This window comes from Ostrinia nubilalis, chromosome 10 (assembly GCF_963855985.1).
Source record: "Ostrinia nubilalis chromosome 10, ilOstNubi1.1, whole genome shotgun sequence".
Lineage (NCBI taxonomy): Eukaryota > Metazoa > Arthropoda > Insecta > Lepidoptera > Crambidae > Ostrinia > Ostrinia nubilalis.
In genome coordinates, this window is record NC_087097.1 from 7,924,848 (window position 1) to 7,948,346 (window position 23,499).

General features: G+C 40.2%; 1 protein-coding gene and 1 non-coding gene across 2 annotated transcripts; one reads left to right on the top strand and one right to left on the bottom strand.

Moving 5' to 3' along the window:
* Nucleotides 1–16,919: 16,919 nt before the first annotated feature.
* Nucleotides 16,920–16,992, top strand: Trnaa-agc (transfer RNA alanine (anticodon AGC)). The gene has a single exon. It is a non-coding gene; the product is annotated as a tRNA-Ala (tRNA).
* A 1,230-nt stretch (nucleotides 16,993–18,222) lies between these two features.
* On the bottom strand, nucleotides 18,223–19,792 carry LOC135075786 (glutaryl-CoA dehydrogenase, mitochondrial). The gene has a single exon (XM_063970269.1). The coding sequence runs from the start codon at nucleotides 19,528–19,530 to the stop codon at nucleotides 18,256–18,258; it is 1,275 nt and encodes a 424-aa protein (XP_063826339.1). The 5' UTR covers nucleotides 19,531–19,792; the 3' UTR covers nucleotides 18,223–18,255.
* Nucleotides 19,793–23,499: the final 3,707 nt, after the last annotated feature.

Consider the following 23,499-nt stretch of genomic DNA (forward strand, 5'->3'; position numbering starts at 1 on the left):
CTGGACAAGTCCGAGATGTAGAAGAATTAAGAACAAAACAAGGGCAGAGTTCAATAATTCACGCTCTCATCATAAGGCAAACATCTGTGCACAACAACTACTGTGACTCATTTTTGTACTACCACGTTGTTGTCTAGTTATTTCCAAATTTTAAACGGCTATTAAACCAGCCCTATCGAAATACAGTCCACTCTTTTATTTAAGTTCCCAGTAGGATCCTTTTCATGCGATTAATTAATGATATTAAAATGTATTATGTAGAATCGCTTTGCCATTGACAGATACATCTGATGACAGAGCTTACATTATTTCTACTTTTGACCACCATGAGCGCTGCGATAGATTATGTTACCCCCACCTAGTACTTCGCACCCAGCGAATATTGATTAGCAAGTAATAAATATAAAGCTTTTTATAGACTACTTTATCGGCCAATCAGCCAGCCCTAACTTCAAAGTGTTATCACAGAATAATAATAAGTACTACGTACAGAAGTTTTACTTCGCGAAGGTATTTAAAAAAATGTATGCTCAATGTCATTAACAATATGGTGCAATTTAGCCTGTCTCAAGAGTCAAGCACCATTTTGTTGACAAACGTCAGTGATCGGCACTACGCCGAAGCTATAGGGCTGACTTCGGTAAAATGATGTGACATGAGGTGCCAAACTGCGGAAAATGGCGGAGGAAATACATGATTTAGCATGAATTATGATGAATAATGTTAACTACTTATTTACCTCTTAGTGTCTTGAGGCAAATTAAAAAAGTACATTCTGTGTTTTTATTATTATTTAGGCAGTTAAATACTGCACAGTTTTTAGTACACCATTTTCTTTATTTTCTTCCATCATACACAAGAATACGCGTGCGTGAGTCAATGTTCGCTCGTATGTGAGGCCTTGTCGAATAGTATCCTGTAGGTGGGCCATCGTGCGTGTTTTGTTTTCGATGTAAACTCGCGGAGATGAATAGGCCTGGTGTTATTGAAAGTGGTAGCTATTATTAAAATTTTAACTTGAGACTGTTTACAAACTGGAAGACGTAGTGTGACCAGGCCTCCCATTAGGTGGACTGATATGGTGAAGATCGCGAAAACACCTGGATGCGGACAGCACAGGACTGGTCGATGTGGAAATCCTTTGATTTTCAGCAGCAGCATTTCAGCCAAATGACGTCCCTGTTTCAGTAGATTTATATCAAACATTTTTACTTAAAAGATCGCCCTTAAATCTGCTGTAACTGAGATCGGGTCTCAGTTATCAACTCATTTTTAATTACAACAAACAGATAGCTCCCCTAAAAATATGTACAGTTTTCAGCACACTAGACTGTACATTCACTTGCATTATAGCACCTATTACAACCTCTTAAGGTGCTACAGTTAAGCTTGATGTTGTCGCCTGTACTTTGTTAAAATTAAACAAGCAATCTCACTGTGTACAGAACAGGCCCTGAATGGGTGCCGTGGAAATGGCCCATTGCCCCGAATGTACCAAGTTTAAACAATGATTAGAATCTGGATTTATAGTAATTTGCACTGTAATGCTAATGCTGGCGGTTTATGACCCTCTCCAAAATATGGCCCCGTTTTTAGGGTTCGATCGTCAAATCTGAAATCCATAAAGTTTTGCCGACTTTTTTATCCTTGAATAAATATTATAATTATTAATAAACAGTTTTTCAGATCTACTAGCACGTTTTTAGTTGCAAAACAACATTTTATTACTTACAATAACATAAAATGACACGAACTCAGCTTGATGTCTGTCTTTGTTACAACCATTTGTTATTCCATTGAAATACATTATTATAAAAAGTAGTTCCGGCAGTTAAGAGGTAAGATCCAGTTCCTCTGTGGTTAGGATTCCGGGTGAAACTCACTTCCACATTCGGCTTGATCATCACTTACCATCAGGTGAGATGCCACCACGAGCCTTGTGGTTAAAAAAATATTATTATTAGGCACTTTTTCGCTGCAAATTGACAGAAGCTTAAAACCCAGTTTTATGTTTATCCCAACTAATATTATAAATGCGAAAGTAACTCTGTCTGTCTGTCTGTCTGTCTGTCTGTTACGCTTTCCCGCTTAAACCTCGCAACCGATTTTGATGAAATTTGGCATAGAGATAGTTTGAGTCCCGGGAAAGAACATAGGATAGTTTTTATCCCGGTTTTTGAAACAGGGACGCGCGCGATAAAGTTTTTCTGTGACAGACAAAATTCCACGCGGGCGAAGCCGCGGGCGGAAAGCTAGTGAATAAATAATATTACAAACACACACACCTCGCATGAGGTTTTCAGTTGCGTTGTCGACGATCATTAGGTACACTTAGGTCACGTTCCAAGAAACAATTATTACCAATGATAAATATTTATGCTCTAAAATAACTAAAACTTAAATTAAGCACTGTTCATCACGAACTTGGCAGTTTTATTACTTGAAATAAATTGCTATTAATTTCATGAACTAAGGCATGCAATGAAATGCAGTCCCAAGTTTTATTGTATTTACTTTGCTTTTCATAACTTTGACTATAAAACTACAAGTGATGTACAGTCAGCGTCAAAATAATTCGTGACACCCAAAGTGGCCAAAAAATTGACAACACAACCTTAATCCAATTGTAATAAAGTCGTATTGCGAACTTTTTGGCTATTAATTTATTAACAATTTGATACTGACTGTACTTAATTATGTAGATTTTAATGTTATTTTCAGGATTGTAAGCTATCAAGGTTTGCTTATAAAATGTGTAGTAAATAATCTTGATATTGTACCTTTTTATCTACATAGTTTCGTTATACGTCATATAAATAATAAATCAATACATAATTACCAATTCCCAAATGACAGGACTACAACTAATCATAAGTGTTAGCGACGTCAAGAATAGTCGAGATTAATGTTGGCAGCATCATGTCAAATAGTTCAAATCAACTAATTAATCTGTTTCGTAATTAAGAAAATGAACATGAAATTTTCGCCAAAAAGGCAATACCGTAGCGAAAACCATCAGGCTCTCTCACTTACTCACTCGGTAGGCCTCTTTCTTGCATTGTCTGATCTCTCACTTCCACAAAATAGCTTCTCTTTCACACTTTTCTGGAAAATCTGGAATGTTCAGGAAAAAATAGAGAAGAAACGAGACGGAAATATCGGACCTCTCGCTTCGAACATTCTAGAGCGTGAGATAGCAATATGTTTTGTCCTTGTCTTGCACGGATGGTCCGTTGCGCGAGGCAATACCGTAAAGAGAGCCGTTTTAGGTTTTTTGTCAATAACTTCGCCAATTTTGGGAATTTTGTGATGAAACTTTTTGTATAATGTAGATAATTTAATTACGCATCTGTAGAAAATAAGAAACCATTGTAAAACTACCTGCCAGTTGGAGAAAATTAGCAAAATCTGTGGATTTCCCGAAGACAGGGATAGCAATAGCGTGTGAAAGCGGGACGGAGATAGCCGCTCCCCATAAATACGGAATGGACCGCTCCAGCTGGCATGTGTTGTTTTGTTCAGTTCAGAGAACAAGTGCTCCAAGCAACAAGTGATCTGAAGAAGCAAGAACTGAGAAAAGGAAGCGAATAATAAACGCGAGAAGTCTCAGCAAGTGAAATAGTGGTTTTATTCCTGCAAGTAGCACCTACTACGCCTGACATAGTAAGGGCAAGCTCTCAACGGCAGTCATCATCGTCCGGTCAGCGCTCTCGAACACACACAAACGCATACAGTCCACTGCAATCCACCACATTTTCCTGGTCCTTCGAGCCGGATCACCACATTTTCCTGGTCCTTCGAGTAGCCGGATTACGGGAATAGCGAAGATGCCTGTCACCAGGTCGGAGAAGCTACGAGGTGCCGCCGCCGCGGCTAGCGCCGCCGCCGCAGGGAGAATTACGTCGCCGCCGGTTCATGGAGGAAGTACTCCGACGGAAACCACGGATACTTCATCAACGCTGACCCCGTATCCCGCCGGGGGCGCGTCCTCACCGCGCATCGCCAGGGACCACGCCGCGCCGGCTGTTAGCACCCGGGTTATGGGAGAGCCCGGCGTGCATTTGGGAAGAGGGGAACCAGCACCGCGCTCCTACACAGAGGAGATAACCGCCGACGTCACGAAGCCACACGAAGCACTAAGGGCCCGTATCGCGGAAGCAGAGAAGAGACGTGCCGCCGCCGCCGCCGCCGCCGCCGCCGCAGCCGCCGCCGCCGCCTCCACGCCCACCGCGGCCAATGTTGCCGCCGCCACCGTCGCCGCCGCCAACGCCGCCGCCGCGACTCCCGCGACTACGGTGACCACCGTGCCGACTGTTGAAGGACAGTACGCGCCACCCACGCCGCAAGTGCATGAACAAACGCCGCGACTGTCACGAGTGAATCAGGACACGCGCTCCGTCCGCTCGTCAAGAAGAAGGGCAGAAATAGAGGCCAAATTAAGAGTGGCCCGCCAGGAACTGGAAGTTGCCAAAGCGGAATTGGAGTTGGCCCAATTGGATTCCGACATGGAAGAGGATCCAGAAGAAGTGCAGTACAGGCAAATGCAGGTCGAAAATTGGTTGGACCACTCGAACACCATCGCCGAGAGGGTCCCGCCGGAACTACAACCGATACCGCCGCCGCCGCCCGCCGCGCCGCTGCCGCCGCCGCCACAAGTTCTACCGCTGCCGCCGCCACCGCCGCCGCAAGTGTTGCCACCGCCGCCGCCACAGCCGCTACCTACGGAAGGGAGAACAGACATTCAAGAGTTAGCCATGGCCATCACCAAGCTGTCACAGAGGGCAGAGGGTGGCCTCACGAGACAACTGGTCGACCTCCCAAGTTTCAATGGCGCATGTGAAGAATGGCTCGCGTTCAGAAGGTCATATGAAGACACCGCGCGCTCCTTCACGCCGGCACAAAATTTGGCGCGACTACGAAGGTGTCTCCAGGGACACGCGAGGGAGGCAGTCAAGAGCCTCCTGTTCACCGCCGAGGATCCAGAAGAGCTGATGAAGAGCCTGGAGGTCCGGTTCGGCAGACCTGGAGCCATAGCCCTGGCGGAGTTAACCTTTGGCGTGCTATTGAGCCGCGCAAAACTGCACCCCCCAACTGCTACGGTTTTCAAATGATGTTTCAAAATGACAAAGTAGTCTTGTCTTAGATCTGAGACATAGCAGTTGACGGAGGTTGCACAGATCTGAGACAAAGCATAGGAGAGGTTAAAGAAGATGGAAAGGCTGCCAAGGGTCAACGAGTCATCAGGGGAGATCTGCATGTTTGCCAGCCGAGTCCGCAATGCCGTGGCTACCATCAGGGCACTCGGCAAGACAGAATATTTGTGCGCACCAGGGGCCGTGGAGTGTCTAATAGAGAAGATGCCGCCGACCATGAAATCTCGGTGGCTGATGTACCAACGCGAGCGCCGGACAGAGGGAAAACCAGCGCTCGAACTCATGTATGACTTCATGGAAGTTGAAGCAGATATTAACAGTGATTACGCTCCCCCGGAAGTGTCCTGGGACCAGAAGAGAAATATTATGTTCAAGAGGCCGGTTCACCATGTCCAACAAACAGAAGGACGCCGTGAAGAACCGAAGACTGACGCGAAGAAGTGCCCAGAGTGCCGTGAGGACCACTGGTTGTACGAATGTAAGAAATATAAGGAAGCCAGTGTTGAAGATAAGTGGGAAATGGCGAAGAAGGCAAGAATGTGCTTCAAATGCCTGCGCTTCAAGCACTCAAGGAACACGTGTCGGGCACAACCATGCAAGAAGTGCATGAGGTGGCATCACATCAGTCTTCACTCGGAGAAGCCCGCAGCGGCGAAAACTCAAGAGAAGCCCGCCGAAGGAGTTGTGTCGTCAGTGCACACCACGAGCTGCGGAAAGGCCTACTTGAAGATGACGCCGGTGAACCTCTACGGGCCCAAAGGGACAGCAAAAGTGCTCGCGCTCCTGGACGAAGGATCCACCGTCACGCTGCTGGATTCATCAGTGGCAAAGAAGATTGGGGCGCAAGGGAAGCCGGAAGCCATCACCATCGAGATGGTCGGGGGGAACGGTATACAGAAGAGCAACTCCCAGAAGATCAACATGAAGATCAAGGGGGTCCATTGCAGAAATAAATTCAACATGGAAGCGAGAACTATCGACAACTTGAAGCTGGTGAAACAAGGGGTCGAAGAAAGAATGCTTCAGAAGTGTAAACACTTACAGAAGATCAAGGACAAGCTGGTCTACGACAAGGAAGAACCACAACTACTGATCGGGCAAGATAACTGGGGGCTCATAGTCACACGGAGACTACGCAAAGGGAAGGCCTCCGAACCAGTTGCCTCCTTGACCAGCTTGGGATGGGTCTTACACGGATGCGACGCCGGAGGAAGTGTCCCTGTCAAGTTCGTGCACCACAGCAGGTTGATGGAAGACGAAACAGAAGCCCTGGTCCGCCGGCACTTCGAGATAGAGTCGCTCGGGGTGCAAGCACGTCGGCCATGTAATGACGCCGACAAAAGGGCACTCGACGTCCTGGAGAAGACCACGAAGAGGCTACCAAATGGACGGTTCGAGTCTGGGCTGCTGTGGAAAAATGAAAGGGAAACTCTACCGAACAACTACCATCAGGCACACCAGCGTCTCATCAACATGGAGAAGAAATTAGACAAGGACCCAGCACTAAAGACATATGAAGAACTCACCGGAGAAGAAAAGAATCCCCAAGTTGTTGCCACATTGAAGGTCATACCACAAGTCACTCCGGACCCGAAGAGATTCTCCGACTGGACTCGACTGCTACGCAGTACAGCGCGCATATTCCAGTTCATCGACCTGCTAAGAAAAAGAGTAGCGGAAAAAAGAAGTGTCCAGATCGTCAGGCACCGAAGATGGAAGAAAACACCGAGACACGTCCCCCGGGAGAAGAAAGAAGAAAAGGTCTTCTTAACGCTGGAAGATAAGTTCATACATAGGGCAGAAGAGGAGCTTATCAAGAGGAGCCAGCAGGAGAGCTTCTCCAAAGAACTTTGCTGCCTCGAAAAAGGGAGGCCATTGGAGAACTCGAGCCGACTAAAGAAGATTGACATATACCTGGATGGCCGCGGAATCCTAAAATTGAGGACGCGCACCAGGAAGATTGGTTCGGGAGAAGGACGAACCAACCCGATCATACTGGACGGGAAAAGTCAAATCTGCCGGCTCATCATAGGGTTCTATCACAAACGGTTCTACCATGGCAACTCCGCAACGATAATCAACGAAATAAGGCAGAAGTTCTGGGTACTCGGCTTGCGCAGCACCACAAGATAGATCACACATGGGTGTCAATGGTGCAGAGTCCACAAGGGAGAGCCTCAAATACCACCCACCGGAGACTTGCCGGCCGAACGATTGCAGCATCATCAACCACCCTTCACCTGCACAGCAGTAGATTACTTCGGCCCGATGCAAGTCACGATCGGGAGGAGAACTGAGAAGAGATGGGGAGCCCTGTTCACCTGCTTAACGACCCGAGCGATACACCTGGAGCTGGCTAATTCATTAAGCACCAGCTCCATGATCATGGCCCTGCGAAGAATGACTGCACGAAGAGGGACGCCGAAGATAATCTTCAGCGACAACGGGACTAACTTCGTGGGGGCCAATAGAGAATTGCAAGAGGCCGCCTCAAGGAAAGGAATCACATGGCGATTCATCCCACCTGGATGTCCGAATATGGGAGGCGCCTGGGAAAGAATGGTCCGCTCGGTAAAGACATCATTAATGACCGTTCTTAAAGAAAGATCCCCGCCAGAAGAGGTCCTGCACACGCTCCTCCTCGAAGTGGAGCATATCGTAAACTCACGTCCCCTTACCCACATCAGTATGGATCCCGAAGACGAAGAAAGCCTAACGCCGAACCACTTCCTCATCGGAAGATCCTGCGGAGCAATGGCGCCGGGCGTATTTGAAGACCACGATCTCATCGGGAAGGCGAACTGGAGGACAGCGCAGCGCTTGACGGACCACTTCTGGCAAAGGTGGCTGAAGGAATACCTGCCAACTTTGATGCCGAGGAAAATAGCCGGCCGGGAAACCGAAGACCCTCAAGTCGGCGACGTCGTATTAATAGTCGACGCGACGCTACCAAGAAACACTTGGCCACGAGGGGAAGTGCTGCGAGTGTATCCTGGACCGGACGGCAGAGTAAGAATCCTCGACGTGCGAACACCCGGAGGAGTGCTGCGGCGACCGACGCGACGAGTGGTAGTCCTGGTTCCTGCCAAGACGTCGCATCCGGAGGAAGGAGTGCTTCGCACTGCGGGGGAGAATGTTAGCGACGTCAAGAATAGTCGAGATTAATGTTGGCAGCATCATGTCAAATAGTTCAAATCAACTAATTAATCTGTTTCGTAATTAAGAAAATGAACATGAAATTTTCGCCAAAAAGGCAATACCGTAGCGAAAACCATCAGGCTCTCTCACTTACTCACTCGGTAGGCCTCTTTCTTGCATTGTCTGATCTCTCACTTCCACAAAATAGCTTCTCTTTCACACTTTTCTGGAAAATCTGGAATGTTCAGGAAAAAATAGAGAAGAAACGAGACGGAAATATCGGACCTCTCGCTTCGAACATTCTAGAGCGTGAGATAGCAATATGTTTTGTCCTTGTCTTGCACGGATGGTCCGTTGCGCGAGGCAATACCGTAAAGAGAGCCGTTTTAGGTTTTTTGTCAATAACTTCGCCAATTTTGGGAATTTTGTGATGAAACTTTTTGTATAATGTAGATAATTTAATTACGCATCTGTAGAAAATAAGAAACCATTGTAAAACTACCTGCCAGTTGGAGAAAATTAGCAAAATCTGTGGATTTCCCGAAGACAGGGATAGCAATAGCGTGTGAAAGCGGGACGGAGATAGCCGCTCCCCATAAATACGGAATGGACCGCTCCAGCTGGCATGTGTTGTTTTGTTCAGTTCAGAGAACAAGTGCTCCAAGCAACAAGTGATCTGAAGAAGCAAGAACTGAGAAAAGGAAGCGAATAATAAACGCGAGAAGTCTCAGCAAGTGAAATAGTGGTTTTATTCCTGCAAGTAGCACCTACTACGCCTGACATAGTAAGGGCAAGCTCTCAACGGCAGTCATCATCGTCCGGTCAGCGCTCTCGAACACACACAAACGCATACAGTCCACTGCAATCCACCACATTTTCCTGGTCCTTCGAGCCGGATCACCACAATAAGCTATGTCATAAGTTTCTTAAGTTCATAAGTGGTTGATAAAGCCTTTTGTGAATTAGTGATTTATGCTACATAAAATTTCAACCATGCATCCTTGTCAGAAAAATATCCTGTAAGAATGCATTATTCTAAGAATAAGTTATTTTTCCTCCTTATAATAATGATTTTAATAATGCACTAAAACTACACTCACTGTCCAATTCAGATGCAAATTCTGCCAAGATTCAAAAATCTCAGCAGCAGCTGTGAAAATAGTGAAATATAAAAAAGCCCTCCTTTATTGTAGGATCTACTTTTCCCAATGTAAATTAGGATGAAAATTCAAAAGAGCACTTAGTTTTAAACCGGAATCGGGTACTTGAAGTATTAATTGCTTTTCGTGGCTCATTGTGATTCAGGTCCGTGCGAGGAAGATGCAAATTGCGCTAAACTTTCCTACTGCTCTACTTTTCTAACGGGAATGTTAGAACTTCCAGGAAAAACAACGCTCGTGGAATAGAAGTGTCCTCATAGTTCACAATAAGTATTTTTTTATTTTCCGCAGCCAAGTGGCAGTTCAGTGGTAGTTTTTTATTTTGTTACCTAATTTCCATTTGCTAGAGTCAATTGAAATAGTAATAATAAAGAATTATGGACATTTTATTTACTGTAATTGAAATAATACTGAATTGGTGTTTTTAAGTTGGACTTGAAAAATTCGGCAATAAAGCACAGTGTTTTTCCATCGACTTATTTTTAAGGACTAAAACAACAATTAAGTAATATCGTAAAACTCTAGAAAAGCTTTTTTTCTACTTTTACTTCACTTCATAATCAGTTTTTACTCTCAAGACCGTTTATGTTTTGCTATTCTTTGTTATTCTTGCAACCATTTTCCACTCACCCTATCTCTATCTTTCGTCATCCCGTAATTACACTGCCTGCCTATGTCCTAAATACTAATAACAAATTAATAAACGGCCTCAATAACAAAATTGGTTCTATCATTCGATACGAAATGTCATTTAGTCCAAAAATTACCAATTTGCGAACAATTAGTACGAACTAATCAACATCGATGTCGTGATGAATTTTAACACTGGTCATGCGAGTTTCAATCATTAAAACGTTAACTGGTGCATAAAATCGATATAGTTTCCAATTAAGACTGAAATAGGCTCGGAATATACATCATAAATAGTCCAATCTGTATATTAATGTGTGATTAATTACTAATATGAATGATAGGAAGTATAAGAACCCTAACTATTAAATTCACCAAAAACAAGCAATAGCAAATATTAGGTAAAACAAGCAAACATTCACCAAAAACAAAAGGCAAATCGTAAAAAAAATATTTCCCATACAAAATTAACAATTAATATTATGTAACTATGGGAGTTTTACTGTCACATCATGTGATATTTTGCAACAGAAATGATAATAAAATAATAAGCCAAGGTCTTATCTTATTTCCCCCCAATCACTCAGAAGGCTACATTGTCATAATTATGCATCACAAAAACTCGTAATACACACACAGAGTTAATTAGTAAAATGCAACGCGCCTGCGAAATTGGTTTTGTGGATGTCAGCTGTATCGAACATTGCTCGTGCAGTGGAAGTAGGGACAGTATACACAAGCCCATGCAAAATTCTGCAAATATATGGGTCATCATACATAATTATCATTAACTATCTATTGCAGTCTACTGCCGGATTAAATTAAATTAAATATATCTTCCCCAAAACTCGCCATTTTACCTTGTCTTCATCTAATCGCATTCTTCTTTTGCCAAGACTGTCTGCTGCTTGCTGGACTGTCTCCACTCCACTCAAAAACTCGTTTATTCCAGAAGAAGAAATACTTTAGTATGATTATTCAGTCCGTTCGTTTCAGCCCAATGACGTCCACTGCTGGACATAGGCCTCCCCCAAGGATTTCCATAAGGACCAGTCCTTCGCTGCCCGCATCCAGGTACTTGGCGTGACCTTCACCAGATCGTCGGTCCACCTAGTGGGGGGCCTGCCCAGTGCCCAGACTACATCTTCCGCCCCGATGATTCTTCAGTATCAGATCAGTATCTCTATTGACTCCTGCAACCATTTAACCTGAGAATCTCAGTTACATTGCTTTATTAATCATGCAATGTTGCTAGAATTCCACGAATAAAACAAGTAGGTATCTTGGATATGTGTAACTTAGGCTTTTCTTGCTTGGTGTAAGAACCATAATAGTATCTTAAATATCTTAATAAATATCAAACATTACCAAGTCTTCTGTATTCTTCTATATTGTCCTGCTGGCTAATGAGAACGTAAATATTCCACTGAGCGCGCAATATTTTATTGATAGCCGACTGTACTGGCTTGACACGTTTTTATTTTAGCTTATTACTTTTACTGTTCCGCTATTTATTGAAATCTATTGACATTGTGGAAAATTCTGACCTACTTAAATGTGTATTAAAGATTTTTTTATGCAGCACAAAGCAGGTATACAGGGTGGACACGATAAGTGATCTCACTCGGTTATTTCTAAACTATAGGTACAAGATATCGAAAAACTGGTTACTGATCCTGAAAGTGCTTTACGAGCTCTTTCAAATGGTATCAGTAATAGGGTACAGAATAAAGTATCTATCCGAAAATTCAATGTTTCCAGCTTCCATACATTTAGTAAACCTACGTTTAGAATGTTTTATATGTACTGTGTAGTTTTATTTAAAAAAAAAACATGTGACCTTTCGGAACAACAATGTAAACCGTACTTAGTTATAACTTTGAATAACAAAACTAAAAATAATCCGAACATTTAACTCACTTACTGCCACCTTTCAAACAAAAAAATAATTTCACTCCACGACAGATCCCGCAGAGCGTCCGCTGTGCAAACCTCAATCTCGCAGCTCGTTATTTAAAATATTTATTTTAATAATGCGATAAAGCTTTGGGAGGAAAAGTGTAAGTGTTTTCCTTAAAACACCGCAGCCCGAGCTTTGCGGTTACAGGTAGGGGCAGGTATTTTTATACTTAGCAATTTTATCGCGAGTGCATTTTGCTATTATTTTAACCTAAGGCGTTTTGTGGATACTATTGAGTTATGATTTTCTTATAATTATTTTAATTACGGTAATCACTTACCATCAGGTGATCCGTCTGCTCGTTTGCCTCCTATCACATAAAAAAAAACTTACTTACTAAAAGGTCAGGTTAAGAATACAAAGTAGATTATTAAAAAAAAAAGTAGTAACTACTAGGGTTACAATTTCCAACCATGTGTCTTGATTCGCTGGTATACTTGAAGGGTTATTCAAAAATAGGGTCTTCACTCACTTTGATATTATGAAAATTTATAAAAATGGAGGAAACCAGAGAAAATGGGTCATCCTTGAATTTTTACACTATTACATAATTCTATCTATAGCTGGAACAAGTGAAGCTCTTTAAAGTTAACAATAGTTTGTAATATCTCAAATTTTTCCTCTTATAAAATAAAAACTACTTATTACATTAGTATGTATCATTAAATCATTGGGAAAATAATCAAAAACCAAGGTATTGTAAACTTTACGTAATCACAATCATAAATCATACCTATTTCATTAGCAATCCTTTCCCTACATTGTAGCTTCGCGACTCCCACGACAATCTGGCTTGTAATATAGTGAAATTGCATTCGTATATAACGTTCCATTCTCCCTAACGATATTAGGGATAATTCCCATGCAGGAAGAGCTAGCTTATTATATACGCAATAAACAATAAGGGTGATCGTCACGCACGTAAATTGATATTTCAGTAGGTGTACGCGACAAAAGTGCTCGTTTCCACGACACTATGCTGATGTGTTACGCTAAACTTCTGCTGTTTGCATCGCGATGGAATAGTGTGGACTAGCCTTTAAGGTACTGCTATTGATGCGTTATTTTTATTTAGTTTGGTTTGATTCACAAAAAAAAAAACAATTTCTTGGAGTAGAACCACAGTATCTGGGTTTAGAAAATTTTTGACACAACTTCATCGACACACTACCGTTTGCTATAAATCATACATTTTATTTTCTCAATTTTTGTAATGCTAGCTAGCTTATTACTCTTTTAACTAAAAAAATACAGTACACAATTATTATAGATGATGCTCAATTCGTATTTTTCTTCTACATAATAACAAGAACATAATAATACCGTCATTCTAAAAATTTCTACTTACTAGGTGCAGTAATTCGAAAAAATATTTAGCTTAGTGAGCACATATTTCAGCATACTCTCGAATTAGACAATTTTCCTCAAACAATAAGTTATTTCAATAAAAATCTAAGACAAAGAGGTAGGTCCATACAACTTTATCTTTTGATCGTAGCAACCCTCCGCTCCGTCGCCTATCCTCTTATTAAAATATATGTCCTGTAGAACCATGATATTGTGGTTCATCGCAAACTTATGGAAAATAGCGAAGCAACTGTACTCGTTCTACACTCAGCGGCACGGAATTTGGCCCAAGCCTAAACAACCAGATATGAGGCCAAATAGGTATTGTATACCTAAGTTTCGTGTGAAATGTTAACAGGACATTTGTTTTTGTTAATTTAAGAGGCTATATTCATAAAAAAATGCGTCTGTTTAACTTTTTTGACTCTAGAAACGTATTTCGTTGTTGGAGCGTAAAGAGTACGGATAAGTTTAAATTCGATATTGAATGTTGTAAGGGTTTGGCGTTTTGTTTTTTGTTTTTAAATTAATCTTAGGGTTATTCTCGATTCCATAATTTGAGAATAATGCCCATTACTCCAGCTCAAGTTGCTCAAATAGTGTTGCTTAGAAGTCAAGGGCGTATGCAGCGGGAGATGGCTGAAACTTTCAATTTATGGCATACAAACTTAAGATACACGTTAAAAAGGCATAACCAGGCCGCCTTTTACACAAGAAGACCAAGAAGTGGGGAATTAAGGTGTATGTCAGCGCGCGATGATCCGATTATCGTGCTTGCAATATCAAGAAATCGGGTTCTCACTACGTTTGAGATACGCCAGCGTTTACAAACAGCAAGCCCAGTGAATGTCAGTAAGCACACAATAAGAAGAATGATGGAGGATCATAACCTGCATACTCGAAGACCAGCTTGAGGACCAGAACTTCCCAGATACCTTCGCGAAGTGCGACTTACGTTTTCTAGAGAACATGCAAATTGGACGCAAGGCTGATGGAGTAAAGTTCTATGTATCGATGATTGCAGAGTCACCTTAAGAGCTCCAGACGGCCGTGGAAGTGTATAGAGAAGGTGCGGAGAAGAATTAATACGCAAACAGACAGTTTTCATAAAAAGTCTACTCCATTAGTCTAACGTACAATTTGCATGTTCTCTAGAAAACGTAAGTCGCACTTGGCGAAGGTATCGGAGAAGTTCTGATCCTCAAGCTGGTCTTCGAGTATGCAGGTTATGATCCTCCATCTTCCTTCTTATTGTGTGCTCACTGACATTCACTGGGCTTGCTGTTTGTAAACGCTGGCGAATGTCAAACGTAGTGAGAACCCGATTTCTAGATATTGCAAGCACGATTATCGGGTCATCGCGCGCTGACATACACCTTAACTCCCCACTTCTTGGTCTTCTTGTGTAAAAGGCGGTCTGGTCATGCCTTTTTAACGTGTATCTTAAGTTTGTATACCATAAATTGAAAGTTTCAGCCATCTCCCTCTGCATACGCCCTTGACTTCTAAGCAACATTATTTGAGCAACTTGAGCTGGAGTAATGGGCATTATTCTCAAATTATGAAATCGAGAATAACCTTAAGATTAATTTAAAAACAAAAAACAAAACGCCAAACCCTTACAACATTCAATATCAAATTTAAACTTACCCGTACTCTTTACGCTCCAACAACGAAATACGTTTCTAGAGTCAAAAAAGTTAAACAGACGCATTTTTTTTTTAAATTTAGCCTCTTAAATTAACAAAAACAAATGTCCTGTTAACATGTCACACGAAACTTAGGTATACAACACCTATTTGGCCTATTATCTGGGTGTTTAGGCTTGGGCCAAATTCCGTGCCGCTGAGTGTATTTGAAAGTATAAACGATCCAGTTGCTGTATAACCAGACGCAGGCTGCGCCTTGGTCGGGGAATTGCATTAATCGAATGACTTCCGTATGTTAATTCTATAAAATAAATAACACTTTATTACATTAATTTATAAATCAGCTGGTGCCTATTTCTTTAATTCAAGATCTTCAGTATACTCCCTTAACTGTGACTAGCTTCATGAAAAGGTTTTCAGGCGTGAATACCATCTACCTACATAAGAAGATTTTTCAAAATAGCTGAGACACTCTGCCATTCTAAATATTGCAATGTATCATCATCATCATAAACATGTATACCAAAAACTCAGCATTTTTGGCGTGACAAAAATACCAACAAACACTTTCTTTTACATTAAATAATTCTTACATGAAAGAATTTTCATACCTATCCAGCCAAAAGACATTAATGCACAAATGCTCCACGTGAAAGCCACTGCAATTTGCTAATTTTGATTTGCATGGGAACGCGCGTTTATTACTGCTATAATACATGTCTGTGGTTTTAATACAATTACTGCTGAGATAGGCATTTCCTGTACAGCACTTTCCCATTTGGGTAAAATTAAATGTCCGGTAAATTATAGCGTGCCGGACTTGATTAGTTCTTGACTGAAATGTCAACATGATATGTTACCATGGTCATGAAAGTAGTGAGATTTTCTTATAAGTTCGCGGGCCATCATTTATTGAGTAAGTAGCCAACTTTATGCGCAGTTCAAAAACTTGATTTTCTTGAGGTTTAATCTATTCAGCTTGGGCAGTTGCCGTTTACTTATATTTTTATGATCTCAAAAAATAACGCTAAAATACTTGAAAAAGTAAAAAGTACTTAGGTAAAAGTGTTTATTCAAAAAAAAACACTGAAGTACAATTTTAGATTGCGATCTTTGCGCTAACTATTAATAAACGATACCTGATATCGACCTTGACAGGACGTATTATAAAGTGTGTCAAATCTATCAAAGAAATACGTAATAAAATAAAGAAATAAAAAATTAAAATACGTAGGTTAATAAAATAAACTAATAAAGAAAAATAAGTTTCGTGTCTCCTTCAACACTTGACATTGGCAGAATCACTGCGGCAATATCCGCAGGATAGTCCAAAAAAATAAAATAAATAAGTTTCCCGATTGAATAAGTGCCGATGCGGGAATATTTCACGCGTCCTAGACTCCTCCGCAGAGCCAATCACCTTCCTCGGATCCAGACTAATAAACTAAAGATGATTAATGCTGTCTGAGAGTTTGATGAATATCAATACTCATTATTCTTGTTAGCTGTTCGCCAGTCTAACTTTGATTTCCATACTAATATTATTATAATTTGAACAAGAATATCATAATATTTAATATTATTAGCTTTATAAACTGTTTTAAATAACAATCAACTAACCGTTGATTGAAGTCTTTGCTTTTTAATAAAAAAATAAGAACTTGTTATTTTTTACTACTGTAGTTAAAATCATCATTTTTGGTATTGACTACAAAGTAGATAAGGCTGTAACTTTTTTATTTTATTGAATTTGAATATTAATTTTAAATTTTTTACAAAATATAAAAACGACGCCGGAAACAACGATCGACCTTCGTTAATTATTTCGAATTGATAAAACAATAAGTTGAACTAGAAGTATAATTTCGTCCACACGAGTATCGGGGGCGTAGCTCAGATGGTAGAGCGCTCGCTTAGCATGCGAGAGGTACCGGGATCGATACCCGGCGCCTCCAATCTTTTTTAATTTTTTTTATAAAACATTTTTATTAGAGAGATGGATTGAAGATTATTGAAATACGTATTCAAATGTAAAATAAATAATTTTGATATTTTTTTTGTAGTTACTATGTAGTTCTCAGAAGCAAAGTAGGCTGTGTAAATTAATAAAACCTCAGATAAAATAGATCTTATCTAATCGTTATCAATTTTCATGATGGTTGTCAAGTTAACTTAAAAATTGCCAAACCTCTTCGCCTTATTAATTTTTGACTACCTAACGTGCCCCTCAGAGTTAATAAAAATACAAATTAGATAAAATATTGCTTTATTTGTTAATTGTTGTACTATGTTACAAAAGTCCCTGTAATTAATGAAAAACTATGGAAAATGCTTGTTCGTAAGTCTTTAATCTCGTAGGAATAAGTATTGCACATAAAAATTTATTGTATACAAATTGAGAATGTTACTAGGTATGCAAAATCACTTGAAATCTATGTTACAGTTAAGCTTTTACATTTACAAATACATTAGTTTTTATTTCATTCAAAAATACCCAGTAGTTATGATTTTATAGGCATTCAAAGTTCGCTTAAATATTGAGTCCCGCCGACGGTCACGTGACCCCGCGTGACGTACATTCACAGCGTCCGCTCACTAGAAAACGGATATAAACATACTTAAATATTTTTTTTTTGTAAATACAAACTTATTATACATATTAACACCCAGACCCATCACAGAAATTAAAAATGAACCAAACCCAAACTTGATGCGATTGTGTCGTTTTATTGCGAATTACCTTCCAGCTCCATCATTAGACCCCGATTACTATATAGAATTAAAATACTCATCAATACAAAACGAACGAGCCCAAACTCGATGCATTTAAGTCGTTTTATTATAGAGTTCCTATGGCCACCTTCCAGCTCCATCATCAGATCAGCTCCATGTCATCATAATATTGCATGGTCATCCAAATCACATGTGTTTGCGAAATTTCAGCTTAATCGGTTGCCTGGAAGTGGGTCTTAATTCAGTTTGCAAGATTCCACCCATACAAATATGAGCCAGTCGTTGTAATATGACGTCACGCGCATAAAATGGCGGGCCGGCCGCCGCCCGCACTTTTAAAATTCAATATCTTGGAAACTAATTAACGTATCGAAATAATTCTTTCACGTGTATTTTTTATTTTTAACAGAGAATACAGAAAGCTAAAAAACAAAATTAGTGAACATTCTTCATTGACATAATTGATCACATTATCATTAGCTAGCTTAGGCAAATGCAGGTATACCAGTAATAGCTCTACCTAATATGAGGCTATGAATATCGTGGGTGCCTTCGTACGTGTTTACCGCTTCTAGGTTCATAACGTGTCTAATAACGTGATATTCATCAGCTATTCCATTTCCCCCCAACATATCGCGCGCGACTCTCGCCATATCTAACGCTTTACCACAGTTGTTTCTCTTGAGCATCGAAATCATTTCGGGGGCCGCTTTATCTTCGTCCTTCAATCGCCCCACCCGAAGGCACGCCTGGTAACCAATGTGAATCTCCGTCAGCATATCCGCCAGCTTCTTCTGTATCAATTGGTTAGAAGCGAGCGGTTTCCCAAATTGTTTTCTATCTAATGTGTACTGGCGGGCAATCCGCAAACACGACTCGGCCGATCCGAGGGAGCCCCAAGCGATCCCGTACCGCGCGTTATTGAGACATCCAAAAGGCCCCTTCAGACCGACTACGTTCGGCAATAAATTCTCCTCCGGTATAGCCACTTCGTCGAGCAATATCATCCCCGTTTCTGATGCCCGCAATGAAAATTTCCCATGGATTTTGGGCGTGTCCAAACCTTTCTTAACTTGAGATCTTTCCACGATAAAACCTCTGATTTTACCTTCCTCATCCTTTGCCCAGATGACCATTACGTCAGCAATTGGCGCGTTAGTAATCCAAGTTTTAGATCCGGATAGAATGTAGCTTTTTGATTTAGAATCGTACTTAGCTCTGGTGACTAGCCCTCCTGCATCGCTGCCAAAATTGGGTTCAGTGAGCCCAAAACATCCGACCAACTCGCCTTTAGCCATTTTAGGTAGAAATTTCTGCTTCTGCTCATCGCTGCCGTACATGTTAATTGCTCCCATTGCTAAGCTGCTCTGTACACTCATTGCCGATCTGAACGCTGAATCTACGCCATCTAGCTCTCTCGTAAGCAGGCCATACGTAACGTATGAAACTCCCGCGCATCCGTAGCCCTTAATGGTGCACCCAAGGACTCCCAACTCACCCATTTCTTTGTAAATTCCCCTGTCGAACTTTTCATGTCTGTTCGCTTCGATTATTCTCGGCAATAATTTCTCATTACAATAAGCCCTGAACGAGTCCCTGACCGCCTTTTCATCGTCCAGTAGCTGTCCTTCTAAATTCAATGGATCTTCCCAGTTGAACGCAACTTTGGCATTTCTTACGTTCGTAGTAGATAATGCTCTGATATTGTTGCTATTTTTGTACACAAATGAGAGAATTTTATTATTTAATGACACTGCCATGGTGTATCACTATCAATTGAGTCTGGTTGTTTGTGAACTTAAAACACAATCGCTCCTCTAATATTATCAGTTGTTTACGTAGTTATCACTCGTCCAAATACGTTGGTACATACATTCATGTACAAAGAATATTATGAACTAGATTTTGTGTGACCTTCAGGCACTTTTCCTTTTATTCTCACGGGATATTATGTCACAAATGTTAGAAACACTTTACGTGTGTGCGACTAACCTCACCAATGACCCAATGACAGCGGTCTAAAAGTATTTGCGGCTATGTTCACAGCACTACGTAATACCTTGTTTGTGCGATGATATCAATGTGGATTCAAAACTTGTGCGCCGATAGAATAAAGGTCAATTTCGCGTGTTATCTCTGACGGCGTATGATTTAAGTATGTTGCTATGTATTCGCGGCATTATCATTATAATAATATTCGTAGCAATGTAATGAAGATCCAATTCAATAAAGTAAAAAGATAAGGAAAATAAGTTAATGTATTTCTACGTGTTACCAAAGAGTGTCTTGAATCTTGATGTTCTTAGATTATGTTTCTTCCGAGTTCTCTTTCATGTGTTTTACTTATTTCATTTCCTAATTCGTAAATTACAGTAGTGTAACTTCCAAAATTAAATGCTTATAAATTTTTCTTTTCAGCATTTGAACATTTAATATCCTCATTAAAAACTAGCTCTGCAGTTTAATTTCGTGTAAAAATACCTCTAAACTTTTGTAGGTTGAAACAAAGTTTAAACAGCTTACTCGGTAGAGTATAGTTATTACATACTTACTTTGAAAGCGAACGGAACTTAGTTTTAAGTTTTGGTATAAACCATACTTGTTAAGTCTTGTAACTACATAGTTGTTTTTAGTGTGTATAGGTGTTTTATAAGCCGTATGTTGGAATTAAAGTGCTTAAATCATTATGTACTTATTACCCGACTGCGCCAGAAGGAGGGTTATGTTTTTCGAGTGTATGTATATACATGTATGTATGTATGTATGTATGTATGTATGTATTTTCTTTGGCACGGCCTACAGCCTAAACGGCTTGACCGATTTTCCATATGACTTACTCTATATTTAACTAAAAATATTGTTCATATTAAACTAAACAACACTGATATCTATGTTATCTTATCATATTGTGCCTCCGTAGATTTTTTTATGAAAGATTGCAACATTATTTTGCAATATACTAATAAAAACGTATGCAAACATAAATAAATGTACATTACTAAAAGTGAAATATTTCACGTTATTTCATTATTACGTTACTGAATATAATAAATATTCTTGAGTGGAACATAAACGGGCAACACGAAGAAACTTCAAACCGCATGCAGGTCCGACCCGCAACAAATTATACGTACATTACTTACACATGTAACGTTGGAAATGTCCGCAACAAAACTGGGTCATAGAATAGGTACACAGCCGGAGAACTTACATTATTTTTTATCGTGCCTACCGTACTAAATTTTAATAAAATACTGTAGGCATATCAACCTGTATCGATATGTTTTACTGAAAAAAACGTTTATGATTTTTAAATGGAATTCTACTTTTAGCACAGTCGACAGCACATTAGACTATATATATTTTTATTGTAAAATAGCCTGTATTACAAAGAAATAAGACGCCATTGTGTGTAGCTTAATGTGCTGCCATCTGCGTCTGAGAAATCTTTAAAGCAATTACTCCATAGCTCGAAAAGTATGAGATTTTCACAAAAGGCGCTTTATGCCCGTTTTCACCATCAATCCCTAATTTTTATTCCTGTTATATGTGTTTACCATAGGGGTCACTTAAAAATTAGGGATTGATGGTGAAAACGGGCATTACTGTTTTAATTTACTAGCGCAGTTTAACGTTTTTTCACTCGAAAAAATAATAAGTACTATGTACCTTTATAGCATTTGGGAATATACTGCAATATCTAAGAAGAATATACCAAATAGGTACACTGACTCTAATCAATGCAGGAAAAGTTCTTGCGGAAAACTGGTTAATTTTCCCAAAGGAAATTCCTCGACATTCCACGAAATTAAGAAACACTCGATTTGTTTTTGTTTTCAAACAGCAATTTTGTTCAAACTTTTGAATCACGTGTACAGGTACAGGGTTTTGTATTCTAGTCACATTTTCTGAAGCTGAGTTGCACCATCTTACTTTAACTTTAACACACGTCAAAAGTCAGTTCAACTCCGTACAAAAACACCGGTTATTAGCTATGGCTAGAGTAAGTTGGTGCAACTCAGCCTAAGGAGTTTCTTTCCTTAGGTGCTCTCGTATGTTAGAAGTTCAAACAATGAGTTCTGTTCTATTGTTATTCAATGCAGAACGAAACAAAAAATGCATGAAAAAGCGACACAGTGACCGAGGATTTAGCCAACGGACGGTATGTCCACTTATTTATGTCCTGGGGCAAATCCAACGCGTCATGAATGCGAACAAGGTTCCAACTGAAGCTGCAGTTTTTCTTTACAATGTTTTTTTAAAGCCTAACTAATTGGCTGCGAAGACACGCGGTGTTAGGAAAAGAAAAAGAAACAGTTGTCAGGAAGCGAGACAATGTTTATTTCTTTAGGTATTAGGCTCTTTAAATCCGAGGATAGTATTTTTTTTTCTGTAAGCACTCAAAATATTTATTATTTATAAGCGGGCAGACAAAATAAACAACATGATTGATACATGATTTAAAAAACTTACTTATACGTATGTTCCTACCTATAAGGTTACTTTCATATTTTTTATGCGTAAAAATTTTCAGTTTTGTTATTTTGCTATAGTAACAAAAGGGAAAACTATATTATCTTTGGTAACACCATAAAGTCGATGGGAAGACTTCGTTAGGTCTTATCTAAAATTAATCATTCTTCAAACCTGTGTAGCAAAATCTGATTATCTGCAATCACAGTGGATATTGTCACTTACCGCGTCTCCCTCAACAATGTAATACTAGAGGGATGTCTCTAGTGTTGCCATTTTGATGAATTTTCCCCTACATCTGGTTATTTACTCCCTTTCTACGAAAAAAAATAGTATTTACTGATTTTGCCTCTGACAGTTAATCACAAACCGTAAGCTACTTTATTTCTGGAAAAGACACTAACTTACAACATTTATTATGATTGTCATCCCTAACGATTAGGCCAAAATGTCAGCCGCACTTTTTTGTCTCAGGGTTTCTCTTGCAGCTCTTAAACTCGTACATTACAGGAAGACCTTATTTTAATTTAATCGTCTGAATTAGGGTTCATTCATCTAGGAAACATTCCAATAAATTGATAAAGTATTTTCGGGTAATATAGAACAAATAACTGGCAACACTGAATCTCTCCTATAAATTATTCACTTTCTATTTGCATGATAAACGACAGAGCTCGAAGGTGTCACACCTTTAATGGCACTCCTCAACTGTTAACCGTTACCTTTGTCCTGGTCCCTACTGATAAAGGAATACACATTAACCCGCCGACAGCCGACTTGGTGGTCGGCGGCTTTGTTCCAAAAGAATCATGGTCGGCGTCTGTTAGCCACCGACTTTTTTGGTTGATAGTTGGGCCCGATTCTAATTTTATTAAGAATCGACCGATACCAAATCGGTATAATTTGTGCACTTTCATACTCGTACCCATACCTACTGATTAACAGCTAGACCCAACTATTATATCGGCCGACATGAAGTCTGTAGTCTGCGACTAGGCTTACCCAGCGACTTTTGACAACTTGTGAATTCTGTCAAAATTGACAAAATGTCCCTTTTGACATGTCAAAAAATCTCTTTTGACATGTCAAAAAATCTCTTTTGACATGTCAAAAGTCGACGTCTCATGTCGACGGGTCGACGGGACCTGTAGACTAATACCTACTCTATCCTTTAGCACTTGTGGGCACACTCTTTAATGGCCCAGTGATTTTTCCCAGTCATATGCTAATGTCAGATTAGCATACATTTCGCTCGT

Bases quoted from the DNA above. Each gene is read 5' to 3' on its own strand.
- LOC135075786 (XM_063970269.1), bottom strand. From the start codon at position 19,530: ATGGCAGTGTCATTAAATAATAAAATTCTCTCATTTGTGTACAAAAAT.